Here is a 23,522-nt window from a genome sequence, read left to right as displayed (position 1 = left end):
AGTAGCCCATTGCCCAACGTCCCTCACACCCTTAACGCCCCCTAAACCAGAATTTAAGGGTTTCCCCTGGTACCAGAACTTACCTGGAAAAGAAGAGAGAAACACAAACACATCTGCAGCAACAGGACATGGACTCCAGCCCACGCACAAAGAAGAGGATACAGAGTGACCTAAGGAGACCAGTATTGGAATGGCGTGCCCAAGGTGAAGACTTGTTGGTCCCAGCAAGAGTGACCTCAGTGGACACTGAAACTCCAAGGAAGACTCCCCTGACTGGTGGCACCAGTCCCCTGTAAACTGCAGGAGTAAAGATGGGCTGAGATCAAAGAACTGCGACCTGACAGGCTCTGCATGTCTCAGGCCAAGAAACTCGGTCTCCAGCATCTTAAGAGTGGGAGTGGCGCCTGTGCCAAGTTTCAAGCCTCTACTGTCCACCGAACGGCCTCCAGAAAGCCTGTGGACCATCCTTGCAGGTACACCAAGGCTTGTCTGTTGCCTGTCAGGAAACAGATGGCCACACAACATTTACCGACTCCCGGGCACCCCTCCTAGCATTGAGACTAATGTCATCAGTGACCCCTCTCCTGTTGGACTGCAGCCTGAAGGACTTGACTTCAACTGGAGCAGCAAAGAATCTTTGGCATGACCAGCATGGTGATTGACAGCTCAGAGCTACCTCTGCACCCAGAGCCACTGGATGAGGTGGTGAAGATTCAAGCATCAATTCCTGGTCCTGGCCCCCCAAAGACCTCCACATCCAAAGGTTAGAGTGTGAGTCCACCTCCAAATCTAGTTCTGCAACGAAGTGTAAAATGCACCAGCCACTGCGGACCCTCAGCACCAAGGACAGCCAAGTCACCTCAGCAACCGGACTCCCTCGGCCAGGTAACAAAAGTCTGACTGCTGAAACTTTTTCTAGGTCCCTGCAGAACCTTAAGTTCCTGTGGGTTCATCGGAACTCGCCCTACAAGTGCCTGAGTGCACACTATTTTCCCCACTCATTTCAATGGAAACCCTTTAGATCTACAAAGTACTGTATTTTCTAAAGACTTGAAAATTCACAACTCTGGTTGTACAAAGGCTACAAAGTTCATTTTGGTGTCTAAATTAAGATTTTAATCTAATCTATTTTTCTAAATTGGTGTTGGATTTCTGTTGAGTTGTGTCATTTACTTAACATCCACGTTGGTAATGTGAAATGCTTTACACATGTTCCTCTAAGCAGCCTGACTGCTCTTTGCCACACTAGCAGGACTGAGCTAGGGTTTGCTGAGAGTGAATCCGAAATCCACTTCTGGGTATTGTGTTGGTGGTATTCCATGATAAGACTACCCAGTCATACCATATAATACCTTCACCTTGCTGCAGGATGTTTTTTTTGGGAGGTTCTAAGTGACAACAAATAGACAATGAGAGCAAAGCTAAAGTTGTCTTTTATGTCACTCAGAACATTGAGGTATAAAGATTCTGAGGTTCTTGAAGGTAATCAATGTTATCCATCTACAATTTTATGTTGGGTATGGCATACTCAAATCACCTGCTCCTGCTTTCTACAGCTTTGCAGGGGTCATGAAGAAACCATACCCAGGGGGGCCTAACTTGCCTCAGCTCTCTGCATGTTTTACAAGCTTGTTTTCCTGTCAGCCATACCAAACACATACCCTGGGCATTGTAACACCCAAAGTCCTTCCACCCCATAATAAATAAAGAAAAAGAATAGCTGTCATTCTGCAGCTGTCCCATACTACTCTCAGCATTACCCCCACACAGATGTTTAATAAGACAGTCTCAGTGTCCTGCAACCCATACATCCTCTCTTCAATCCATCCACCCCATTCAAATATATAAAAATAGTACCTCATCACTCCTACCAAGCTCCATGCCTTCCGTCCTCCTCCCTGCTCGAAGCTGTGCTCTCTGTCAGAGCAAAACGCTATTGTTACACTTAGAGGCTGCACTCAGAGCCCTTTCAAAGCAGCTTATGTTATAGCAACATTGGAAAACATCTTTTGTTTCTAGCTGTTGGTTACATCACAGCAGTGAATTACCATATTTAAAACCTGATATTCACACTATTGGCTCTCAGTGTAGGCCTACATGACCCTGCATTCTGTAATTTGCAAAAGGGATGTTTCCCTTTTCAACACAGATGATAATCCTCCATACTTGTAAGAAGGTGAACACTGCACTGCTAGCACTGATTTAGGTTTCTCCCCAGTTTCCCTTTTTCTGTCTTGTAAGGCTTAATTCAAAGGGAGAATCACCTTTCTCAGCCAGAATTTTTGTAAAGAAGAACTTTATTAACTCTGTTTTAAGAGGGATAGCTTAAATGCTTAAATGTTTTTCTCATTACTGCCATGCAAATAGTGCACTCAGTTGATTTATGTCCATCTCGAAACAATGCTGCATTTGTAAATTAGTGTGTAGATGTGCAGAAGTGTACACTAGAGAAAATACATTTTCATCACCAGGGTTCTTGTCAATCTTAGGTAGTCAAAATTGTTGAAATGAAACTGAAAGGGAGTCAGATCCAAACATTTCTTCATATGTCTGAAATTTCTCAGATGCTGAAGTTTGTATCTGTGTATTGCTGTCAAGCATTATTCAGCTTTGATCTTTGCACTATGCAAACGTTATTGAATACTAGAAGAACCAGGATGTGCAACCTTTAGAATCTATGCTGGTAACAAAGTCAATGACTTCACCTATAGCACTGCAGGATGAAAACAACAGAATTGTTCCATTGAGCTCAATACTGTCTTCAGAAATGGTTCCACTACTTGCTTCAAAGAGACTGAAGAAATGTTAACAGCAAAGACTGCATTCATCAGCTTTAACTGAGACTGAAGAGGCATGGAGGGCACATCAGACAGAGGTGCAGGAAGTATTGTCAATATGGCTTTTAGGGAGGCATGATTTTGGTCTTGCGAGGTCCATGGAAAAGGCAAACCTCTTTTTCATTTTTTGGGGAACCAGAAGCACCTCACAGAAGGATGAGGAGCTTTCCTTGTACCACTTGGGCCTTTTATGAGAGGAATGTTGCTCTCTTTTCTCCATTATGGTTCTTGTTGTCATGCAGTGGACACTTGAATGAGTCCTGTATACAGTTCTCACCCTCTTTTACAAAGACGTTACTTTCTGAGAGAAGCTATAGTCAAGCTGTGTAGTCTTGGATAGCCTTCAGGGCATTGAGCATGCAAATTGCACAATAATGCATCAAGTGATTTTCAACGGAAACAGCTGGTGTCAGGGACCTATCAGTGACATCTGGAGGGAACTTTCGAAATGTCAATGGAAAATTCTCAAAAAAACTTTACAATGATAGTGAGGAAAGAAAGAAATTGTCATTCCTGATGCAATTGTACCTCACGTATCTATACTGATTTCACTTCTGGTGGCCTCCTGATCCACTCTAAACGATGCTTCAATGCTGTTCAGGCTCGTGGTCTGCTATTGCAGAAAAAAAAACCTAGATCTAGATTTGCACAGGGGAAATATGTAAAGAAGGAACTTGTAGAAGCAAGCATCCTTTACAATATTTAACATTATTGTTTTAGCAGGGCAAATGTAGCTTTCCAGAAAGCCAGGTACAACCCTTTCATACATGGAACAAACATTCATGTCATACCTCATTCTCTTTTACCCTAATGCACCACATGCTCAGAAGTTAGATAAGACCTCATCTCTCCCTCATCCTGCCTGAAGAAGAAACCCAAAGTGTCCTACACCCACCACCGGGTAGCTCAGTAAATGGTGAGGCAGCAACTACTTCATGTGAGTAGAAGTGAATTTAATATCCTCAAGTACCTCTAGGCAGCACAAAAATGTCATATGGGTCTACAGTTTCATTTCAAAACTGTGGTTCAAGATCTATCAGGGAGTCATACTCTCCTACTGCTCCGCTGAAATAAGATTCTATCTGCCGTGAACTCATTCACAGGGTTAGTAGCCCAAATGGTGACTTGCTGTGCTTTGGTAAGCCCTGCGATCTTCATGGTTAAAGCCTGCCAGTGGTGCAATGAGTTTACTGTCCTGTTTAAGGGTCATTGATTTCCCTCCGATCCAGCCCTTTCTGTGTTGCTGAAACCCTATGGTACTCAGTGTCCCTACTACCAGGGATGAGGGTGTCACCTGCCACCGAAGCCGGGCTTGGCATGGAAAAGGCCAACAGGGCTACCCTGGTAGCACCACCCACAAAATCCACTCACTCTCCTCAGACACCAGTTCTTGGCTAACATGCCACAACACCAGCAGTCCCTATCAGTCGTACTGAAATCAGTTACGTTGTCATTTCCCTGTAGGAAATACAATGTCTACGTCTTCCAAGATACACTCATTGTGTGTCCCGCCTTGTGCTATTAAACACTACACCTCCTGTACTCAAATGGCTGCCTGCAAACACACTTTCATGCTCGCTGTAGAGAAAGTGGTCCTAGTTGAACACATCATGAATACTTGTTAATTATATACTGAATGTATTATTGGGTAATCAGGGGAAACAGTAATTGACTGACAGGACAAATTCAGACCATTTAATATCTTGTATGCAAAATAGAACAACAAAGTTACATTCAATAGTGTTCCATGACAAAAAGCACTTTCCTACCTTGTAAATTCCATCTTCACTGCATGATTCAGTAGGTATTCATCACTGGAAAACTTCCCAAATGTTAAAAGTATAAGCAGTAATAGCATAGCAGAATACATCAAAAACTCTCTGCAAAAATAATACAAATGTACCTGTTAGATCTCCAAGTTAAAGGATCAAGGAGTAATTTCATTCATAATATTTTCCTAAGTGGCACATGTCCAGCTGTACATCTGGATTAAAATTTAAAACTAAATGGTACACAGGCATACATGGACATCAGAGGTTTCCCCTTTGTAATCATTGTGCTATAATCTGTCGCATTAATTGCTTGTTGAATGCTAGGATCAGAATGTTAACAGGGATCTTTAAGTTCTGCAATCCTAGTTACTTGTCTAACCCGCAGCCCATTACAACCAATAACAAGCTAATAAGGGGCTAAAGAAAGTATGAATTTACAATCAATGACCCTCACCTTGCCCCTCAGTAGACTCCTATTTACTGTTGATGTATTTGGCATGGCAAAACTTATAGGAACTGTTTAACCCGCTCCATTGCCTCAAATTCATTTTACTTTAGTTTTTAAAATAAGCCATTTAGCAATTAATTGGCCTGTTGCTGCTTTGGTGTAAAAATGTTCTGCCATTGTGGGTTAATCTGAAGTGGCTTCACAGGCAATGGGGAGGGATGCCGTGGCCCTTCAACCATGATGTAGACTAAGTGTAGGGTTCTGGGAAATTGTGAGATCTTTAGAGAGTGGGCCTTGTTATTCGCAATCCAAATAGGTATGGAGTAATGCTATATTTAGTGTCTCTGTGCTGAGTTTATTGCCTTAGGGGTGAGGTTCTTGCAACCCTCAAACTAATCCAAAAAAGTTGAGGACGTGAAACCCATCACTTTGGATCCCAACAGAATACATAATGCATGGGCCGGTTGCTGCCTTTCTCTCTTTTGGTGGGCAACTGTGTTGGTGACTACAAGCCCCTTTTTAGTAGTTCTTTAGCTTAGCTTTGAACTGGAATATCAGGAGTGAAAGAAGTATCTGTGATAAAGGTCGGGGCTGCAGAGCTATATATCGCCATATTTACCTTCCTTACTGCCGTTGGGTGGGTTGGAAGGACATGACTTTCTGGCCTCTGGCACCCTCGCTTAGACAATGTGTGGGTTCTCCCACTACCCTTTGTTTCTTTTAGCTGTTACATGCCTCTTTGGATGGGGTCCCACCTGTCTGGGGGGAGGAAGGGAGGAGTTGAGGGGAGTTGTGGGACTTTTTGTTCTTTTTTTAACACATTGGGGATTGTTGGATGTCCTATGTAGCAGCTCTTTCATATCATTGCGTTGAAAGGGTCCAGAGACTGGCACGTGCTCCTTCACACCAAAGGGAGGCCCCTGGCCCTACTACATAGCCACTACATGGCAACCCCCATAACATATACAATTCTCACTTGAAAATTCCTATCTGCAGCATCAGGGGATACAGATTGCCCTTCTTCAAGAAACACACCTAATAGCCAAGAGTGGACTGGCATTGCAGCATAGATGGAGGGGGCAGGCTTATTATACAACATATTTGGCCTACTATATGACTTACTATACAACACATTTGGCCTATGCGCTGGGGTGTTGGTTTGGATTCGAATGAGAGTCCCTTTCCAGCATACCGGCCACCTGATTCATCCAGCCGGTCAGTATGTGATTGTCACGGGCGCATTGGCGGCTGAGACATCGCCCTGTGTAGCCCATTCAGTCCCAATGTAGATCACAAGCATTTCTTTGTAAAATTGTCTTGTGTATTAGCCCTTTATTGAGTATGGTCAGTCATATCGGGAGGGGGCTATAACTGTAGCAGACCTGGACAGCTATCATCACCCTTTCGCAATGCACCGATTGCATGAGTGGCCAGGACATTCATGAGCTGGCAAGCAGGATGGGAGCGAGAGGACTCCTGGCAGCTGTGTCACCCACAAGACTGAGATTACTCTTTTTTCCCCCAGCCTGCATGATCTTCACATATGGGTGGATGCCATCCTCCGCACCCAGATGTTCATGCACAGGTACACGTCGTTGAATATCTCTACTTCACCATTTCTGATCAGAATCCCCCTTCTTATTGGACTAAAGTGGGAGAGGATGAGCCCCGTATACGGACTTGGCGCCTGCACCCAGAAGCGTGGGAGGACTCTGTCTTCTGAGACACAATTGACATAGGCATTAACCAGTAATTCGAGAATAATACTGGTACTGCTACATCTTGCTGACTGAAATGTGATGCATTTAACCTGGTACTCAGGGTAAGGTGCATCTCGGAGGCAGTGGGGATCCAAGAAACCTTACTGAGGGAGACATTGAATGCTAAAGAAATACTGCGAACACACAAGAAGCGCTGCCTGGGTCACCCGGAACTAGAACCAGAACACCTGGACGTGAAAGGAAGGGTAGCTGAAAAGGTCGAACGGTTACGCTGCTTTGATTATTGAAACTATATGAGAGCTCACGCAGAGAGGGGTTGCACCGGACCCCTGCTTACTTGGCTAGCGAACCCGACAAAGAGGATCAGTGATTGTAGAGCTTGCAGCAGATAATAGCTCACAGAAATATCACCAGGATGACATCAATGGCAAATTCTATATGTACTGCTCTCAACTGTACAGTAAAAGTGCAGAACTTCCCCTGGAACTCATAGAATCCTACCTGGCTCCTCTGCAACTCCCAGAACTTCCTAAGGAGGGGGCAGAGGCCCTCAGCAGGTAAATCTCCATTCAGGAGATCGGTTTGCTATTAAGAACACAGTCCGAAATAAGACACCTGGCACTGATAGGTTTCCCGTAGAGTTCTATCCACATATGCTGAGACTTTAGCCCCCAAATTATTTCATATGTTTAATACTGATAAAACAATGTGACCCCTCCCACAGTCCACTTTGATAGTATCCCTATTAAAACCAGGGAAAGACCCATGTGACAAATGGGCTTGTTGGCCATTATCAAAATAAAATGTGGATTATAAAATCCTGAGCAGAATCCTGTCTACATGTCTTTTGCCTCATATGCCCACCCTTCTTCATAAGGACCAAGTGGGTTTTATACAGGGGCATAATACAGCGCATAATGTCCATCGCCTGTGTATTATACTGGGAGCCAATATGTATGACAAAACAAGGATGGCCATACTGGCAGTGGACATTGACAAGGCCTTTGATAGCCTGGAATGGCTCTTTCTCCATAGTGTAATGGCACACCTTGGGCTGGCCCGTGAATTCATCACCTGGACCCTACTGCTCTACACAGACCGTTCAGCTAGGTTCAACACTGGGCAAACAATATCTGAGAGTTACAGGATGGAGGGGGGCACCAGACAGGGATGTCCCCTCTTCTTCCTTCTATTCCCCCTCGCAAAAGAACCTCTGGCATGTTACACCTGGACGGGAACTGCATATCAGGGACTTAGAGTGGGAGACCACATGCATCATATAGCATTATATGCAGATGACTTGCTTCCCATTTCTGTACTAGGACCAGGACAACCTGAGAGGCGCCCGGGAGATGCTGAAATGCTTCGGGTCCTTCTCCGGCCTCCGTGTGAACTGGTGCGAATCATGCTTGTTCCTAGTGGAGACTTCCAGGCACACTCCAGAGGAATTGGGGACCCTGGTGTGGGAACCTAAGCCCCTCCAATACCTAGGAGTCCACATCTACCATGACTTGTTGGACCTGATAGAGGAAAATGTAGAGAGAGCTGTCAGGGCGACACTGCTGCTGTCTACGACAGGCAGGGTGGCATTATTGAAGATGGTGGCTCTCCCCTGGCTGCTATATTACTTTATGACACTTCCTATCTAGATCCCTAGGTCGTATTTTTGAGACATCGACAAGATAGTTACAGGTTTCCTTTGAGGCAATAACGGCACTGCTGAATTATAGGTAATGCAGTGCTGTTGGGCGAGAAGCTTATGGAAAGTGCAGGTACTCGCCCCATATTACCCGACATTCCAATAGGATTCCTCAAGGAACTACCCCATGGCAGGGATTGGAGTGGACTTATAACATGGCGGAAGTGACCACAATGGGAACACTCTTTGAGGAGGGGGTGCTCCTGCCCTTGGAATAGTTTCACCTTAGGTATGACCTCCCCAGGGGCCTTTTTCTTTTGCATGGTGCATTGACCGCAGCCATTCATAAACATTAGAAACCTGGAGTGGCAGAAGCACAACAGGTAGCATGCTGTCAATATGTGTTAACTGCCTCAAGGACATATAAGGCGGTAACCTGTCTATATAGATGATTACTGGGATACATTACAGTTCCACTGCAAGTGCTGAAGGCACAATGGGAGACAGACTTTGGTGTGATTATAAGAGACCAAGACTGGGAGGACATTCTGTACAACAAAGGCATCTAGGAATGCCAGGTTTAAACTTATCAACCTATACGTGTTGCATAGGGCATACCTTGCCCCTAACAAGACAAACAAGTACTGTGCAATAGCAGAGGCAAAGTGCGGTAGGAGCAGAATTCTATCACATGTTCTGGGATTGCCCAGAGTTATCCACTTTCTTTGGCAACATCACAGGAACCTTGTCCGCCATTATTGAAAGGGAAGTTCCATGCACAGCAAAATGATGTCTCCTGGGCTGGTTTTCCCACATGACTGAAAAGTCACTTGCCCATTTCAGGATTTGTCCCTTGTCCTAGTTAAAAGGAAGATAGCCCACAATTGGAAGTGCCCTAGAGGCCCTCTCATGGTATCATGGAGCTGGGAGTTCATCAAATGAGTGGGATATAAGGCAGAATTGCAGCTTTGAGACACAGAGGGGACGAGACACTTTCAAGGTGGCTTGTGACAGATTGGTAGATTCTGTGAGAAACCCAGGGGAATCACCTACCAGGCGACAACTAGCATATCCCCCTTGTCCCTCCTATAATTTTCATTGCAGAGGGTGCCCTTAAGTAGCACTGGCTATCCCGTAGGAAGGATACCTCGGTCTTCTACATACCACGGACCACACTTCACCACAAACTCCTCCATGATTTTCCTTCCAAACGCCACATCCATGGAATCAATAGACAGAACAGGCTTAAAATAGGACACACCATACAGGGAGAGGTGGGAGTTTCTGGTTCAGATTGCTCGATTGCATAAGAACAGTACTCAATACAGTTCCTAGTAATTTAAATCTTCCCTACTGCATTAACTACTGCCAATATTGAAATTGTGATAACGGTATAGATACTTGTAAATTGATATTGCACATACAGGTACTGTTTACAAACAGATGGAGCAGAGTCCTTTCTGGACAAGTAAGTTTGTATGCTTTAAAACAAATTGAAATACATTCTGTTAAAAAAAGACAAGATTGACAAAATTAAAAAACCCTTTAGCAACACAGCCTAACCTGACATAACCAATAAAGCCTTAGGCTCCAACATACCAAAATGATCCACCTTAAAAGACCTCTCAATTTGTGAGCTGGTAACAATTTTTCAATCCAGAGGGCCAAACCAGGTCCTCAAGATGAGCAAATTATGTACCTTCAGAAGAAGCCTAACTGGGAGGGAGCCCAATGACCTCACAAATTACAATCCATTTATTCACCGATCATTTCTGTGGACAATTATTTTAAATACCCTTACTAACCACCTTCAAATGAAGAACAAGAGCAACAACATCCTGTGGAATTACCACTCCTGAGTTGGACCACAAAGAATACAGGACAATAATGATATAAGCTTTTTCAAGTTCACCAACTCTGATGCTTTAGACACCATTGACAACCAAGTCGTACTTGTTACTCTTGTACCCCAAATGAATTGTTTCAAAAGTAACAATAGAACCCAGCTAGTTCAGATATGTTTCTATAGGTTTCATTAAATCCTGTCACTTATAACATCCCTGAAGCTCCATATTTCTTCATCAGTGATTTTAAAAACACAGTTGGAACACGAAGGAGCCATACAGGCAGGCAAAGAGATCTGATTTCACCAATATGTGATCCTCATCTCTTCCTAAAGGTCCTCATGGTCTCCTTTGTCCAAGACATTGCCCATCTAACAGACTGCCGTCTCTCAATTAAGGAACAAATATCCAATACATATATTAAGTTGAGCCCCACCATAAAAAATTTTTTTGTCATTGACATGAGTTAAAAAGGTCAATCACAACATTAAGAGAGCCTGGCATCAGTTGATCATGCTTCAGAGAGTGAAGCTGAAACTACCAGAACTGTACTTCAGAATTAAAGTGCCTCCTAAAGAGTATCTTAAATGCAAGGGTCCATGGAAGCATGACAGAATCACAATAATCCTAAAGGATTAGCTCTTTATCCCCAGGCAACGCATATCTCATTCATGACATGCACCTCATAGCTATAAAGTCAGTCAACTCCAACATGGAGATCACAAACTCTGGAAGAACATGCAAAACCTTAGTTGTCTGCATAAACAGACTGGAAAGTAGTAACTGCAAGGTGGAAAAGGTGTCATGTTAAGCATTCTCTTGTTTTAAATGTCATTCCTATCTATACCCACTGGGCAGTTTAGTGCTCCACACATTTATATGCAATATATATTTGACATATATTTAATGTGTTAATCTATGTGTGTTGTGTGGACAAAATGTAGTAGGAGACTGTAAAACTTTGTGAGAGCCACACATACATAACAGAAATGTAATCAATGTATGGACTCATGCTTACTGTACTCATTTACAAGTTTTGTTGTTTAAAGTTGGTCTAATTTGTAACCAGGTCTGAATAACAAGGATTGCAAATGTATAAAATGCTCTGCAAGTTTCATGTTCTTTTACTCTTTGTAGGTGTCTTATCAAGCTAAAATATCTGTGAAGATAACTTAAGTCAATGATCTTTCTTACGCATTTTTGACACCATGACTTTTAAACCCCGAGCTTCCTTTGAAGCCTTACTGGACCCACATATACACTCTAGCTTTCGCGATGACAGAGACCTCATCCCATTAGGACAATAGTTTGGTATCCTTGCCACTGTATTCTTTAATTGGATGTGACATTATAAGTCTTTCATATATGCTCAGGTCTGGGCATAGCGTAATGTTAATGCTCCCCATGCGAGGAAGTTCTGCTCTCACTTCAGATTAATATAGTTCACTTTTTACCTGATAAGACATCTTTAGTTATACTCCTGCTTTCCCATATCACGTTGTCTTCTATTTAATGACTCAAAAACCTTGTTATCTTCACAAATTAGGTATTTATACCAGAAGATATATACAATACTTTGGGTACGTTGTGTGATTATCTCCTTCACCCTTTACACTTATCATACCTCACATAAGGCACTTGCATTATTTTGCACCCACTAGGAAGTGTGTTCCATTTCTCTCCTACAACTTGTGGTTTAGGACTTTTAGGCTGAATATTTGTGACAAAGATCGTACTGATCAGATTCCCAAATGACTGGCACAACAATCCTTGTTAAGTATCTAATAGGTTTATGCATGCTAGGTGCTGCAGTTCTTTTGACATAACAGGGGATGTTATTAATTTTGACAAGACAATTAGGTTTTCAAAAAAAGAGCTGCAAACTAATTAGAAAATAGGAACTTAGTAACTGTGACAAAATTCTCATTTTTTTAAATTTTGTCGAGCATTACGAATAATGTTGTGTATTGTGATTTTTCCTTTGTTCATTGTATTATTTTATCCTCTATTTCTTTTCTTCTATTTCTGTTTTTCTCTTGTTTTGAATTCAAATACTTTCTCTGTTTGTCATTCTTGATTGATACTTGTAATCAGTGCTGTATGTCCTCCCATTTGTCAGTTATGATTTTTGTCACCGTTTATTCCATTTTTGTTCTGTCAATGGGAATGATTCTTAATTCCCTTTTTTGCTGACATATGAACTATGAATACCTTTTATACTGCTTACTGTTTTTTGTTACTAAACATGTTAAAGCCTTCAAAAAGCCCTATGACTGTGCGCCACAAGGACACAAAAACACACGTTGACACATTAAAACTTTCTGACTCTGAAAAAATTTACTTTTATAAATAAAATTGATTGGAGACAAAGATGAACATATTGTTCGAAACTGTCACCTTAATCTTCAATTTCAATGTTTGCCAATTGGTCTGTTTAGTGGGAACCGATATGAAGAGGAGTCCAGAACTTTTTCACTTGTGCCCAAGAAGTTGAGCTTCATGCTTGAATGCTAGTGCTTTTCCCCACATTTTAAATTTGATTCATCTGATGCCGACACCTTTCTTCTTAGAAATCTACTGATCACTTTCAATGCTTTATTTATAATAGGAAGCTCTTTTTTGGAACCTATCTACTTGGTATGTTGCTTGCTCTAGGTGGCTATATGTTGCATCTTCTTCCTAAAAACACACCAATTGAGACTGCATGATCATTTACATTTGTATGCTCTTACAATATATTTACTAAATCTTTCCTAATTGATTGAATTGAACTTTCTCTAAATTGCTACAAAAAAAATCCTCATGCTTGGACACCATCCTCTATGTTGTTTCTGTGGAGCTACATTGTTTTTCACTGTGATTAAAATGCACGGCTGATGCCAGCTCCTTTCTTACACTTCAAGTCAACAACCAACAATTCATATGACCAGTGGAGAGTCCTGTTTGATGATTATACTAAGCTGTTGAGGTACAAGGATTTCCACTCTGATACGGTAGCAATGAGAATGGATTGTCATTTAAGTGTAGGAAGCTAGAATACTCCAGGAATGACCTAGAATTTGCCCAGGTTCAGTTCAAGCTAATGAAGTTTGGAAGATCGGTGGCGGTTTAACGGTTCTGAAGGTGGTTGCAATGGTTGAGGAGTGAGTATAAATACGTTGCATGTCACAATCTGTCTAAGTCTAGCTTGTGTGTTTTGCATTGTAGTGATGTATATTTCCTGGCTGTATACATTTCTATGCACTTAGTTTCAGCAGGTGAAGTTATCAGACTCACTGTAGGCTATGGTCCTGGGATAGGTAAAGTGTTTTGTTGTTGTTTACCTTGCCTTCTAAGGTTTGTGGTGTCATTTTGTTCGATAAGATTGGACACACAATTACGATAGGGACTTGTAACTGATTGTTGTGAGTGTAATAGTGATTGGTTCTGGTAGATCTTGTTGCACAGAGGAGGAGCCGCTTCAGTTAGGGCGATTTCCCGTGGATCAAAATCTCACTTCAGTGTTTGCTAAGAATGAAAAACATTATTCCCCATTATCCGCTTGAATGAGTAGTTACTTTAAACTTCTTTAATGGAGCAGACAAGAAATGATTTGTCAATTGTGCTTGCTTTAGCATTTTTGTAAAAGTTTGCTGGCACAAATAAACTGCAAAAGAGGAAGAGCAGCTGCCAGGTGCTGTTCCCCACGTCGTTGGGTAACACTCTGGTATTGATTGATTGGCGTAGGTGCTGCGATGGTATTGGCTGTTGCGTCATCAGCTGCTGCACTGTGATAGTTTTGCTTAGAGCGAGCCATGCTGAGATTGGATACTAATACAGCTACGTATTGTATTGTAATTTGGTTGAAATCACTATTTGTTTAATTCCAGACTGTTTATTCCTAATTGTTGAAAATCACTACAAAAATTAAATATTTCAAGGTCCTGAGAGATTTGGTGAGAGGTGATGTGAACGTTTTCATTTGAGGATGCTCCTCCAAAAGGTACACCAGGTCATTTTGTGTCCATAAATGTTGGGCTGTACGCCTGTATTTGGCTTAAACAAAGGAATAAGATCACAGAGAGAAGGGTTCTGGCAGCTTCCTTGATATAGTACATTTAATCTGATCTTGATTGAAAATTTGAGAGATGTTATATGATTTTAAACTTCAAAACCTGAAGGGCATGGGGGCATGCCATATGGACCTTTTTTTAGGCAGAAGCACAATGCAGAGGAAGAGGCAGTCACAGTGGAAGATGCATACAATGCTCCAAGGAAGAACAACAGATTGTTACAGGGAGCAGAGAGAAGGACAAGAGCAAAAGAAGCTAGTGGTCAATTTAGCCCAGTGGGCTCTCACAGATGTTGAGAAACAGACCCTTACCAAAGACCTTGGCTTTGTACCCACCCCTAGAGAGGATTTTTTTGGTCAACATTGTGAACTCACAGTTTTTCAGAAAAATTCACTTTCATTCATTTTTTCAAGAAAAAGGCGATCGAGACGTCTTCGGGGGATACTGACTGGAGGAATCCCTCCAATTTTACCCCTTCAGCCAACATGGTACCATGCAAGATCCTCACCTTTGAAAAATCTGTCCTAAACGACGTCAATAAACTACGTCCAAAACGCATGTTTCTGAATACCTCCACCACAGAGAGTGAGGTCTTGCACAGTCTAATGAAAGATCCTGATATCATCATCAAACCAGCGGACAAAGGTGGTGCCTTGGTAATATTGGATACAGCTACATATCAACAAGAATGTCTGTGCCTGCTGAGTGATACATCCTTCTACGATCCCATCCTCCTGGACCCCTCTGGCAGACTACAGAAGAAAATAAGGACCATGATTGAAGAATCAGAAGCAAGTGAGTGGATAACTCCTAAGGAGGCCGATTTTTTGGAGACTCAACAACCACATACCCCGTTTGTTTATTGCCTTCCTAAAATTCACAAAGGGGTGCTGCCTCCTCCGGGACAACCTATTGTTTCTGGGATAGGCTCCATACTGGAACCCCTGTCAAAATGTTGTGATTTCTTTCTCCACCCCATTGTTGAGGAAACATCGACTTTCCTAAAGGACACCAAGAATATACTCATACTGATTAACACCATCAACAAGGGGGCCCCTGTTGACACCTAATCGATCTTGATGTAGAATCACTCTACAATAGTCTACCCCACGCAGATATACTTAGGGTAGTCGAAGACATGCTGTCTACTTCTGATTGGCCTTTTAGGACACCCATCCTATTGCTAATGGACTGTGCCACCATTGCTTTGAATGCATTTTTTTTTCAGTTTGAAAACCAACTATATCATCCGATACAATAATTATCTACAGGCAGTACCTTTGCCCCAAGTTTGGCATGTCTGTACATGTTTCATTTTGAAAAACAGTTCATTCTTAATTACAGCAACACTTTGCACACCATATCAAGTTGTGGCGAAGCTACATTGATGATATCCTAATTATCTTGGATAGAGAAACATAGGATGTACAACCCTTTGTGAAATTGATTAATGATCTCGACTAATTTTTTTAAATTTACAGCTGTGGTTTCAACCAAAGAAATTTCTTTCCTTGACCTTTTGATTTCCATTGATCAAGGTAGATTAACTACAAAAACTTTCCATAAGGCAACTGACCATAACAGTCTGCTCCTTTACAAAAGCCATCATCCAAGAGCACTAGAAAACACCTTACCTTACAGTCAGTTCCTTTGCCTGAGACGTAACTGTAGCGAGATTTCTACTTTCGAGAATCAAGCAGATGACTTAAGTCAGAAACTACTTGCCAGACATTATCCCCTAACACTTATCAACTCTAAAAGAACCAAGCAAGAAACAACCACACAGTCTACTTACAACCTACCCAAAACTTCCTGAAACCAGACTGACATGTTGACTACTTCCACACCTTCATCCAACGAACTTGAGAAAATCATCAACAAACATTGGTCCAATCTTGCCAATGGAGGCGGTGTGACTCCAAAACCCCTGTTTGCATTTAAGTGCACTAAGAACATTAGAGACATACTTGTCCACACTTGCCTATAAATTTCGCATCTTGAACCTACAACACAGCAGATGTTGTAGCAACTCCCTCCTGTGCAGGGCCACTTCCCATGTGGCAGTTGCAATGTATGCCCTCTTACCAAGAAGATGGATCATTTAGACTTGCAACCCATGAGGAGATGGCAGCTTAGGACACACACTAATTGCAACACCTGCAATTTTATATATCTAGTGACATGTCCCTGTAATATGAGATATGTAGGGATGACCACTAGACTAGTTAAAATTAGAATCAACAAACACCGTAGCAATATCAGATGTGCACTGTCTACTACCAAGCTCAGCACACATTTAATTGAAAAGAGCCATACCCTTAATGAACTAAGGTGGGTCACCTTAGAAGCCTTTAGTGAACAGACATGCACTCCACAATTTGTGTTTGAACATGAACAAAGGTGGGTGTTCAAACTTAAAACTCATCTTACAGGCCTAAACTATGATATCCTATAAACTGCATTTCCTAAATGATTGACTGTTTGCATGATTTCTTGTTCTCATTACATCATTTAATTTTATGACGAGAGTCAATCACTTCTTTCAAAGAGTTTCCCTTTATTTGACAGTTACATACAAATTTTGATTAAGAATTCGGAAAGGTTACTAGACAAAACTTGTCTTCGTTCCTGTCTTCATCTCTATTTTTCTTTACACAGTTAGCGGCCTACCTCTCTACTACTTACTGAGCAATCAGTAGGGGCCCCTCATGGTTAAATTTTGACTTTGTAGTCCACACATTGGGTGTTTACATATCTAACGGATAACTAACTGACTGCACTTTTTCAATGTGCATCTATTTTTGTTTATCATTATATACAATTGTTTACCTACCACTGTTATTTTTAGTACACTTCCAACACTCCTCCTATGAATGTATTCCCGTTTTTTGACAACAGACCAAGCGCGATCCTTTTCCCTGCAACATGGGGAGTATTACACCCATGTTTTTACATTTGCATTAAGATTGTGTTTACTGACAAGATGAGGCAACCAGACGATAACCTTTTTCGCCTTGACTCAGTCTTCAACATATACCCCATTTTATATACCATCCAGCACACTCCGGTTACTTTTAGCGATCCAGCTCCCCGCCACTTACCGGTGTGTGTCTACATTAAGTATAAGCAAACAATCAGCACCGGGGGTCTTAGCTAAGGGCAGGTCCCTGGAGCTATCAGAGGGACACACCACACCGTGAAGGCCTCTAATATTGCTCTCTAAAAAGAGATTAGCATGCCCTAGGTGTCAATAAGGTGAAGTTGCCGGGGTCATCAAGGGGATACGCTGTACCTCAACAATATTTTCATGTGGTTTGGATGATCGAAAAGCAGATTGGCCTGTGCCGGGTTACAACACTTAGTGGGAGCTGACATTTCATGACTGTTTATATATATATACATATATATATATCTTGCTGAACCTTGTTGTACTTGGTCCATAGCATGAGATGTGGAGAAGTAAGGAGGACCTGAACGTTCTGTCCTCTGGAGTGTGTTTTTTTGACCAAGTGCTATGTGAACATAAAGTCAGGGCACCTCATCTATAAACACTTGGCGGGAGCTGTCAATTTATAGATAAGAGTATACCTAATTATATATGATACAGATTAAGGCCAAATCCGGACCACTGTTGTGATGATCTTCGACAACAGGTGGATCTGTCTTTATTTTCTCCCCTCACACTGTGCTGTCCAAAGGGGGTTATTAAAAACAAGTTCTCTCAAAATACTTTGAGCCAGCACAATAGTAAGAACCCCTGGCTATACCACTGGGGAGCAGTAAAAATATCAGTGGGTACATAAAGTATACCACTGAGCTGTTTCCTGACAGATCCTCCACATGTGTTAGACTACATGATGCACTTATGGTCTCCTTGGATATCACTCAAATGACGTCATCTTTTGAAGATTTAGTTATGCTAGACTATAGTTATGCATGACAATTATCGTTAGTCTCCATCATGTGACGTATTTGACGTTTGAACTTTTTGCCATTATAGTTTTGCAGTACTCCAATGGTCCATTTATCCCGAAAGGTCCCTGCCCCTACTTTAGCAGGGTAAGACATATTTTTGAACAATAGATATAAGTCTCAGAGTGACTCCATGCATGATATTGATGGTAGGGGCATCACTAAGTCACTAGACATGGGTGCATGCCATCACTGTGAGCCTTTGATTCAAAGTCAGTTGACTATTGTATTCATGACTTTTACATATTTGTTTCTTTCAGGTCTACCTTAAATTTAGGTTATCTAGGCTAATATGCAAGTCTCCCTTTTTTTGACAGTTATGGAAGCACTTAGGTTCTCCATAGTGAGGACTAGGCTTTAGTTGCTGGTCCTGATGAAATGCCACTTAATCAGTAGAGACTTTATTGAGGTGTGAAACATGTTGACATGCGCATAGGGATAGAAGAGAAGATTCTTCTTCCCTTACATTCTTTCACAGGGAGTGCAAGAACATTATTTCTGGCTGCACTCTGCTTTCTGGTTTTTAATCTTGACATAGACCCTACAGATTGAATAAAACATATAAGGTTAGGGGTTCTATAGTCAATTTTAAAATTCACTTTCCAGTCCCTCACTTTCTTTATTTACAGGGCTAGTACATCCCTGTGCTCAATTAAAAGGTATCATTCAAAAGATCTCCGGCAAAGAGCTCCCTTGCAGGGCCCGCTGGACATTGCAGTGCCAGTCCAATGAGGAGCAGGCCCAAGGATGAAGCATGACACCTATTTGGGTGTGTGAGGGCCTTCTCTTCTAATTATAGAAGTGCCTAGATTGACCTGTCTACTTTAGGGGTCCTAGTTGGATCTTGCGCCTTCCAAGCATGTACATTCATGTGATATGATTTGAGACCCCAGCTTGGACCGGCACAGTATGAGGCTTTGAATGTTTGGGAGCATGCTAAACATGCAAAGGATAAAGAAAAGTAACAGAATAAGGCCAAAAGGACTGTTTCAGCTGGGTGGATGCTAAGATGGATGCAGAGCAGCAGATGTAGAGGAGAGACATGATTGAGGGAGCAAAGGGTGAACCCCCTACTGAAACAAAAAACCTAAAAAGGAAAAGCCCAGGGAGAGAAAGATACTGATGCACAAGAGAAGTCTAGCTCTGATGGTGATTCTAGTGATGACTTTCTGGAGGAATTCTTGTCCTCCCAACCACTTCCCTATAATGTTGTTGAATGCACTAGTGATGTCTTTGAATAATGGTAAGAGTGCTACTGCACCTGTTGGCCCCAGTACAACTCAGAGAGGAGGACCTACAGCGATAGCCCCAGATCTGACCGTTCCAACTCCAAAGGCCACTGTTGTGACAAGTTATACCAGCTCTTGGAGCAACGACTCCTGTTAGAACAGCCCAGATGTTAACTATTGCCTGCCTTGATAAGCAATGCCCCGATACCAGTAGTTTCAGAAGCTGCTGCTGGAGGAACCATTGCCACCCATATCCCCACAACACAGACACCACAAGTAATTGTTTGGAACTCCAATCCATTTCATGGAGCCGTGACATGACCTGATCCTGGTTTTTATGACCCTGGTTGCTCAAAGTGCCACTGTATTTTTGAATCTACAAGCTATACCCTGAATGACTGGAGGGGCACCAGAAAGCAGTGGTACAGAGTAGATGGATGAATGCCCAATGATTCGGTTAGCTCAAAGACGTCTGAATGTCCCCAGCTGGCTTGTGAAAATGAATGAATGAAATTATAGGTAAGAAGGGCTAGAAATACAGAGGTAAGTACCAGGAGAATTAACGTATATATTTAAGCAAGGAAATTACTTGTTGTTCTGTACAAGCACAAGATAAATTGACATGATCGTCATCGGTCACAACGGAAGTCCCAAACCAACCTGTCTTGGAAAAACAGATCTAAGCTGTGCGTGTAGCAAACAAACAGATTACCAACCCTATTTCAGAAAAAGGTTCCAGTAGAAATAGACTCCTTTGAAAAGGATCATCAAATTGTGATATGTGACTGCAATCCAGTAGATTTATTAGGGCATGACCTGTTGAGCAAGTTGAATTGCACTATTTACTTACACCAGATTGGGTCTGAGTTTAAGAATCATGATGAAGATGTTGATTTCAAAATAGCCAAGCAAGAATGGCTGCCCCTTAATGATTGTGGGCAAGTTGAGAGTTACTGTAGATGAAAAAAAAAATATTTTCTATTGCACTGAATGAAGAGAGTAAGTTATTCTTCATGTTCAGATTCCAAAACTACGTTTTCACATGGTACCAAGTTCCACATAGTTGTGTAAAAAAGGACCTTGATCTTCAACCTGATCCTAAAACAAATATGGAGACTCTGAAGCTACTGTGTAATTTAGTCCTTGTTCAGTACATTGACAATCTGTTGGTAGCATCAATGCTGCAAGAGGAAGGCAGACAGGACATTGCGGTCTTGTAGAATCATTTAACTGAGAGAGAGGACAGAGCATGTCCCAGAGTAAATTGCAGTACTGTCAGAAAGAAGTCATGTATCTTAGACATTACATTGAGAAAGGAGAGAGGAAGGTGTCACATGACAGAATCTCTGCTATTTTGAAAATTAACCCTCCCACTATGATGAGAGAAGTCGGGTGTTTTAGTAATGGTGGGCTACTGTCATTAGTGGATACCCAACATTTTCCTAGTGGCTCTATCTTCACAAAGGATGACACAAGGATGTGTTTGATCTAAAACCATAGGATTACAACAGCATGAACACCATCCTACAGTTGAGAAAAACAATCTGTTGAGCCGCGGCTCTAGGAACGCCAGATTACACTAAAGAGTTGTACTTTTTTTGCAGTGAGAGGGAGGAATGTGCTCAAACACATGGTGATTTCCAAAGAGGGGTCGCATATTTTACTAATACACTTGACCCAGTAGCCAAAGGACTGACAGGATACCTTACATTTGTAGTGGTAGAAGGTACAAGCATTGAACAGAGTGAAATCATAATTATGAACTATGTTCTGTGCTCTTATAGTGGTGATCCCACACTCTGTTGAACTTCTCCTTACTCTGACTAAGACCCAGCTCCTGACCAATAGTAGGCTTACACACTATGAGCCAGTCATACTCATTGCTGAAAACATTACCTTGAGGCACAGTTGTAGCATCAACCCTGCCACATTGTTATCCCTTCCCAAAAGGGCAGGTGGTGGGGAGAGAAAAATCGGTTGAGCATGACTCTCTAGCGGTCACGGAATTGTGCAACAAGCCAACACGCAATATTAAAGTTGTATCCCTTGTATAGCCACATTATATGTTGTTTGAGAATGGTTCCTGCTTGAGAGATGATGGGGATAATTTGATAGCTGTTTATGTTGTGTGCACTATCCAAGGTATAGTGGAAGCCTAATGGCTCTGTGGTGCAACTTCTGCCCAAGTGGCTGAATTGGTCACGCTTACTAAAGCAGGTCATCTCTCAGATCACTTGATAGTTACCATTTTCACAGATAGTCAGTATGTCTTTGGTGTCGTCCATAACTCAGACCATTGTGGTAGCAAAGAGGATTCCCAGCATCATCTGGGTCCCCATTCTGGAAAGGGAAATATGTTATCAAGTTGCCTGAGGCACTACAGATGCCTGAAGAAATTGCCATCTACAGTACACAGGACTGGAAATGTTTATGTTACACCTGGTAACTGTCTGCAGACGAGGTTGGCTGGTAATGCACTCATGGGTCCTGTGCATTCAATGTGAAATATTCAAATTAACCTGAAAAAAGGCAAATTTTAATTTAAGCTTGACTATTGCAGGTACATGGGAGGAGGTCAAGAGAATGCAGGAGGAAGTGCCAGAAACCGAACAGCACGGCTGGGTCAGAGTACGGTGAGTGATGAATGTGGATGACATTTGGGTTTCAGCAGGAAAAAGCACTGTGTTGTCAGACAGCTTGTTTTCCCCGATGGCTAGACACTTTCACAGTCCCACACACACAAGGAGGGATTCCATGCTCAGGCTGCTTAGGCAGAACTCAATCCCCCAAGTCAGGATAATGGCTGAGAACCTTTGTTAGCATTATGTTGTCTGCCAGCAAATAAAGGGAGAAGGACCAAAGTAACCATGAGTCACATAGGAAGATCATGAGGTTCTTTTACCAGAATGCAGCTAGAGAATATCAAGATGTCTTTGTGTACAGGCTGCAAAATGTTCAGGTTATAGTGTGTATTTTCACATGTTAGGTAGAAGCCTACTTTACTAGGAGGAATGACAGTCTCATTGTAGCCAAGTTGTTGTTAGGGACTTAATCCTCAGGTTAGGGTTCCCAGTTTCTCTGGAATCAGACCGAAGAACCAATTTTAAGGATGAGGTTCTGAGAATGCTTTGTGTAGCTCTACAGGAGGAACAACCCTAACCTTTGAGCATTGTTGAGCAGCTGAATGGGATGCTGAAGTCCTGAATGGGAAAAGTGTGTCCATCTACCTCTCAGAAGGGGCCAGATGCCTTGCCTTTCATGTTGATGAATCTCAGAAGTACTCCTGATCATGGAATGGGATGGGATTGCTTCCCTATCCCAGGAGGTTTCCTGCTGTGCCTGCTAATGCAATTGTGAATGTCTCAGGTATGTTTCTCGAATACTGCAAAGGACTGGCTGGTGTGATGTGTTCCTTCTATCACCAGGTTAGAGCTGCCACTGCCTTATTACATGAGGAGTAGTGCCACAGCCTCAGTCAGTCATATATGCAAATTAAGAGATGGTGACATCTGCCACTGATCCATAACCGCTATCCTGTGGTCACCCCAAAGGAGCAGAGGTGGCAAAGAGAGGCCCCAAGAGCTTCAAAGTCAACCTATGGTCCAAGTTCCAGAAACAAGTCAAAGTCAAATTGAGGCCAGTCTTGAGTCTGTGATGAGTGAATCAGGAGTAACCCCAGTGAACAAGCCTCATGCGCAGGTGGTTGACAGGGCTGATCCAGACAAAGGGCTGAGTAATGTAACCAGGAGTGACTGTGGAAGAGAAGAGTGAACAAGGAGGTGAAAGAGACTGAGATAGAGCCTGTCTGTTAAATGCATTCCACAAACGGTCTCTGAGGAGAAGGAGCAGAGTGTTTGGAGTGACAGTGAAGACAAACATCGACTAGTCAGAGTTTGAAAAGAGCAAGGGTACCCTGTTAGAGATACTCAGCCCCAGACTGAAAATACTATGCTGACAGTGAGCTTGATCCGATCTTATGTGACTTGGATAATCAGAGAGCAGAGTCAA

The 23,522-nt window shown here is 42.2% G+C and overlaps 1 protein-coding gene across 1 annotated transcript in view; it reads right to left on the bottom strand.

Moving 5' to 3' along the window:
• The window catches only part of PKD1L1 (polycystin 1 like 1, transient receptor potential channel interacting), a 1,079,023-nt gene that overhangs the window by 255,994 nt on the left and 799,507 nt on the right, over positions 1-23,522 (bottom strand). The window contains exon 53 of the mRNA XM_069216140.1: positions 4,607-4,717. Within this exon, the coding sequence (XP_069072241.1) occupies positions 4,607-4,717 (111 nt within the window). The remainder of the gene's footprint in view (positions 1-4,606; positions 4,718-23,522) is intronic.

This window comes from Pleurodeles waltl, chromosome 2_1, assembly GCF_031143425.1.
Source record: "Pleurodeles waltl isolate 20211129_DDA chromosome 2_1, aPleWal1.hap1.20221129, whole genome shotgun sequence".
Classification (NCBI taxonomy): Eukaryota; Metazoa; Chordata; class Amphibia; order Caudata; family Salamandridae; genus Pleurodeles; species Pleurodeles waltl.
Note: the sequence above shows the minus strand (reverse complement) of the source record. Positions and strands in the feature narration are given on the sequence as shown.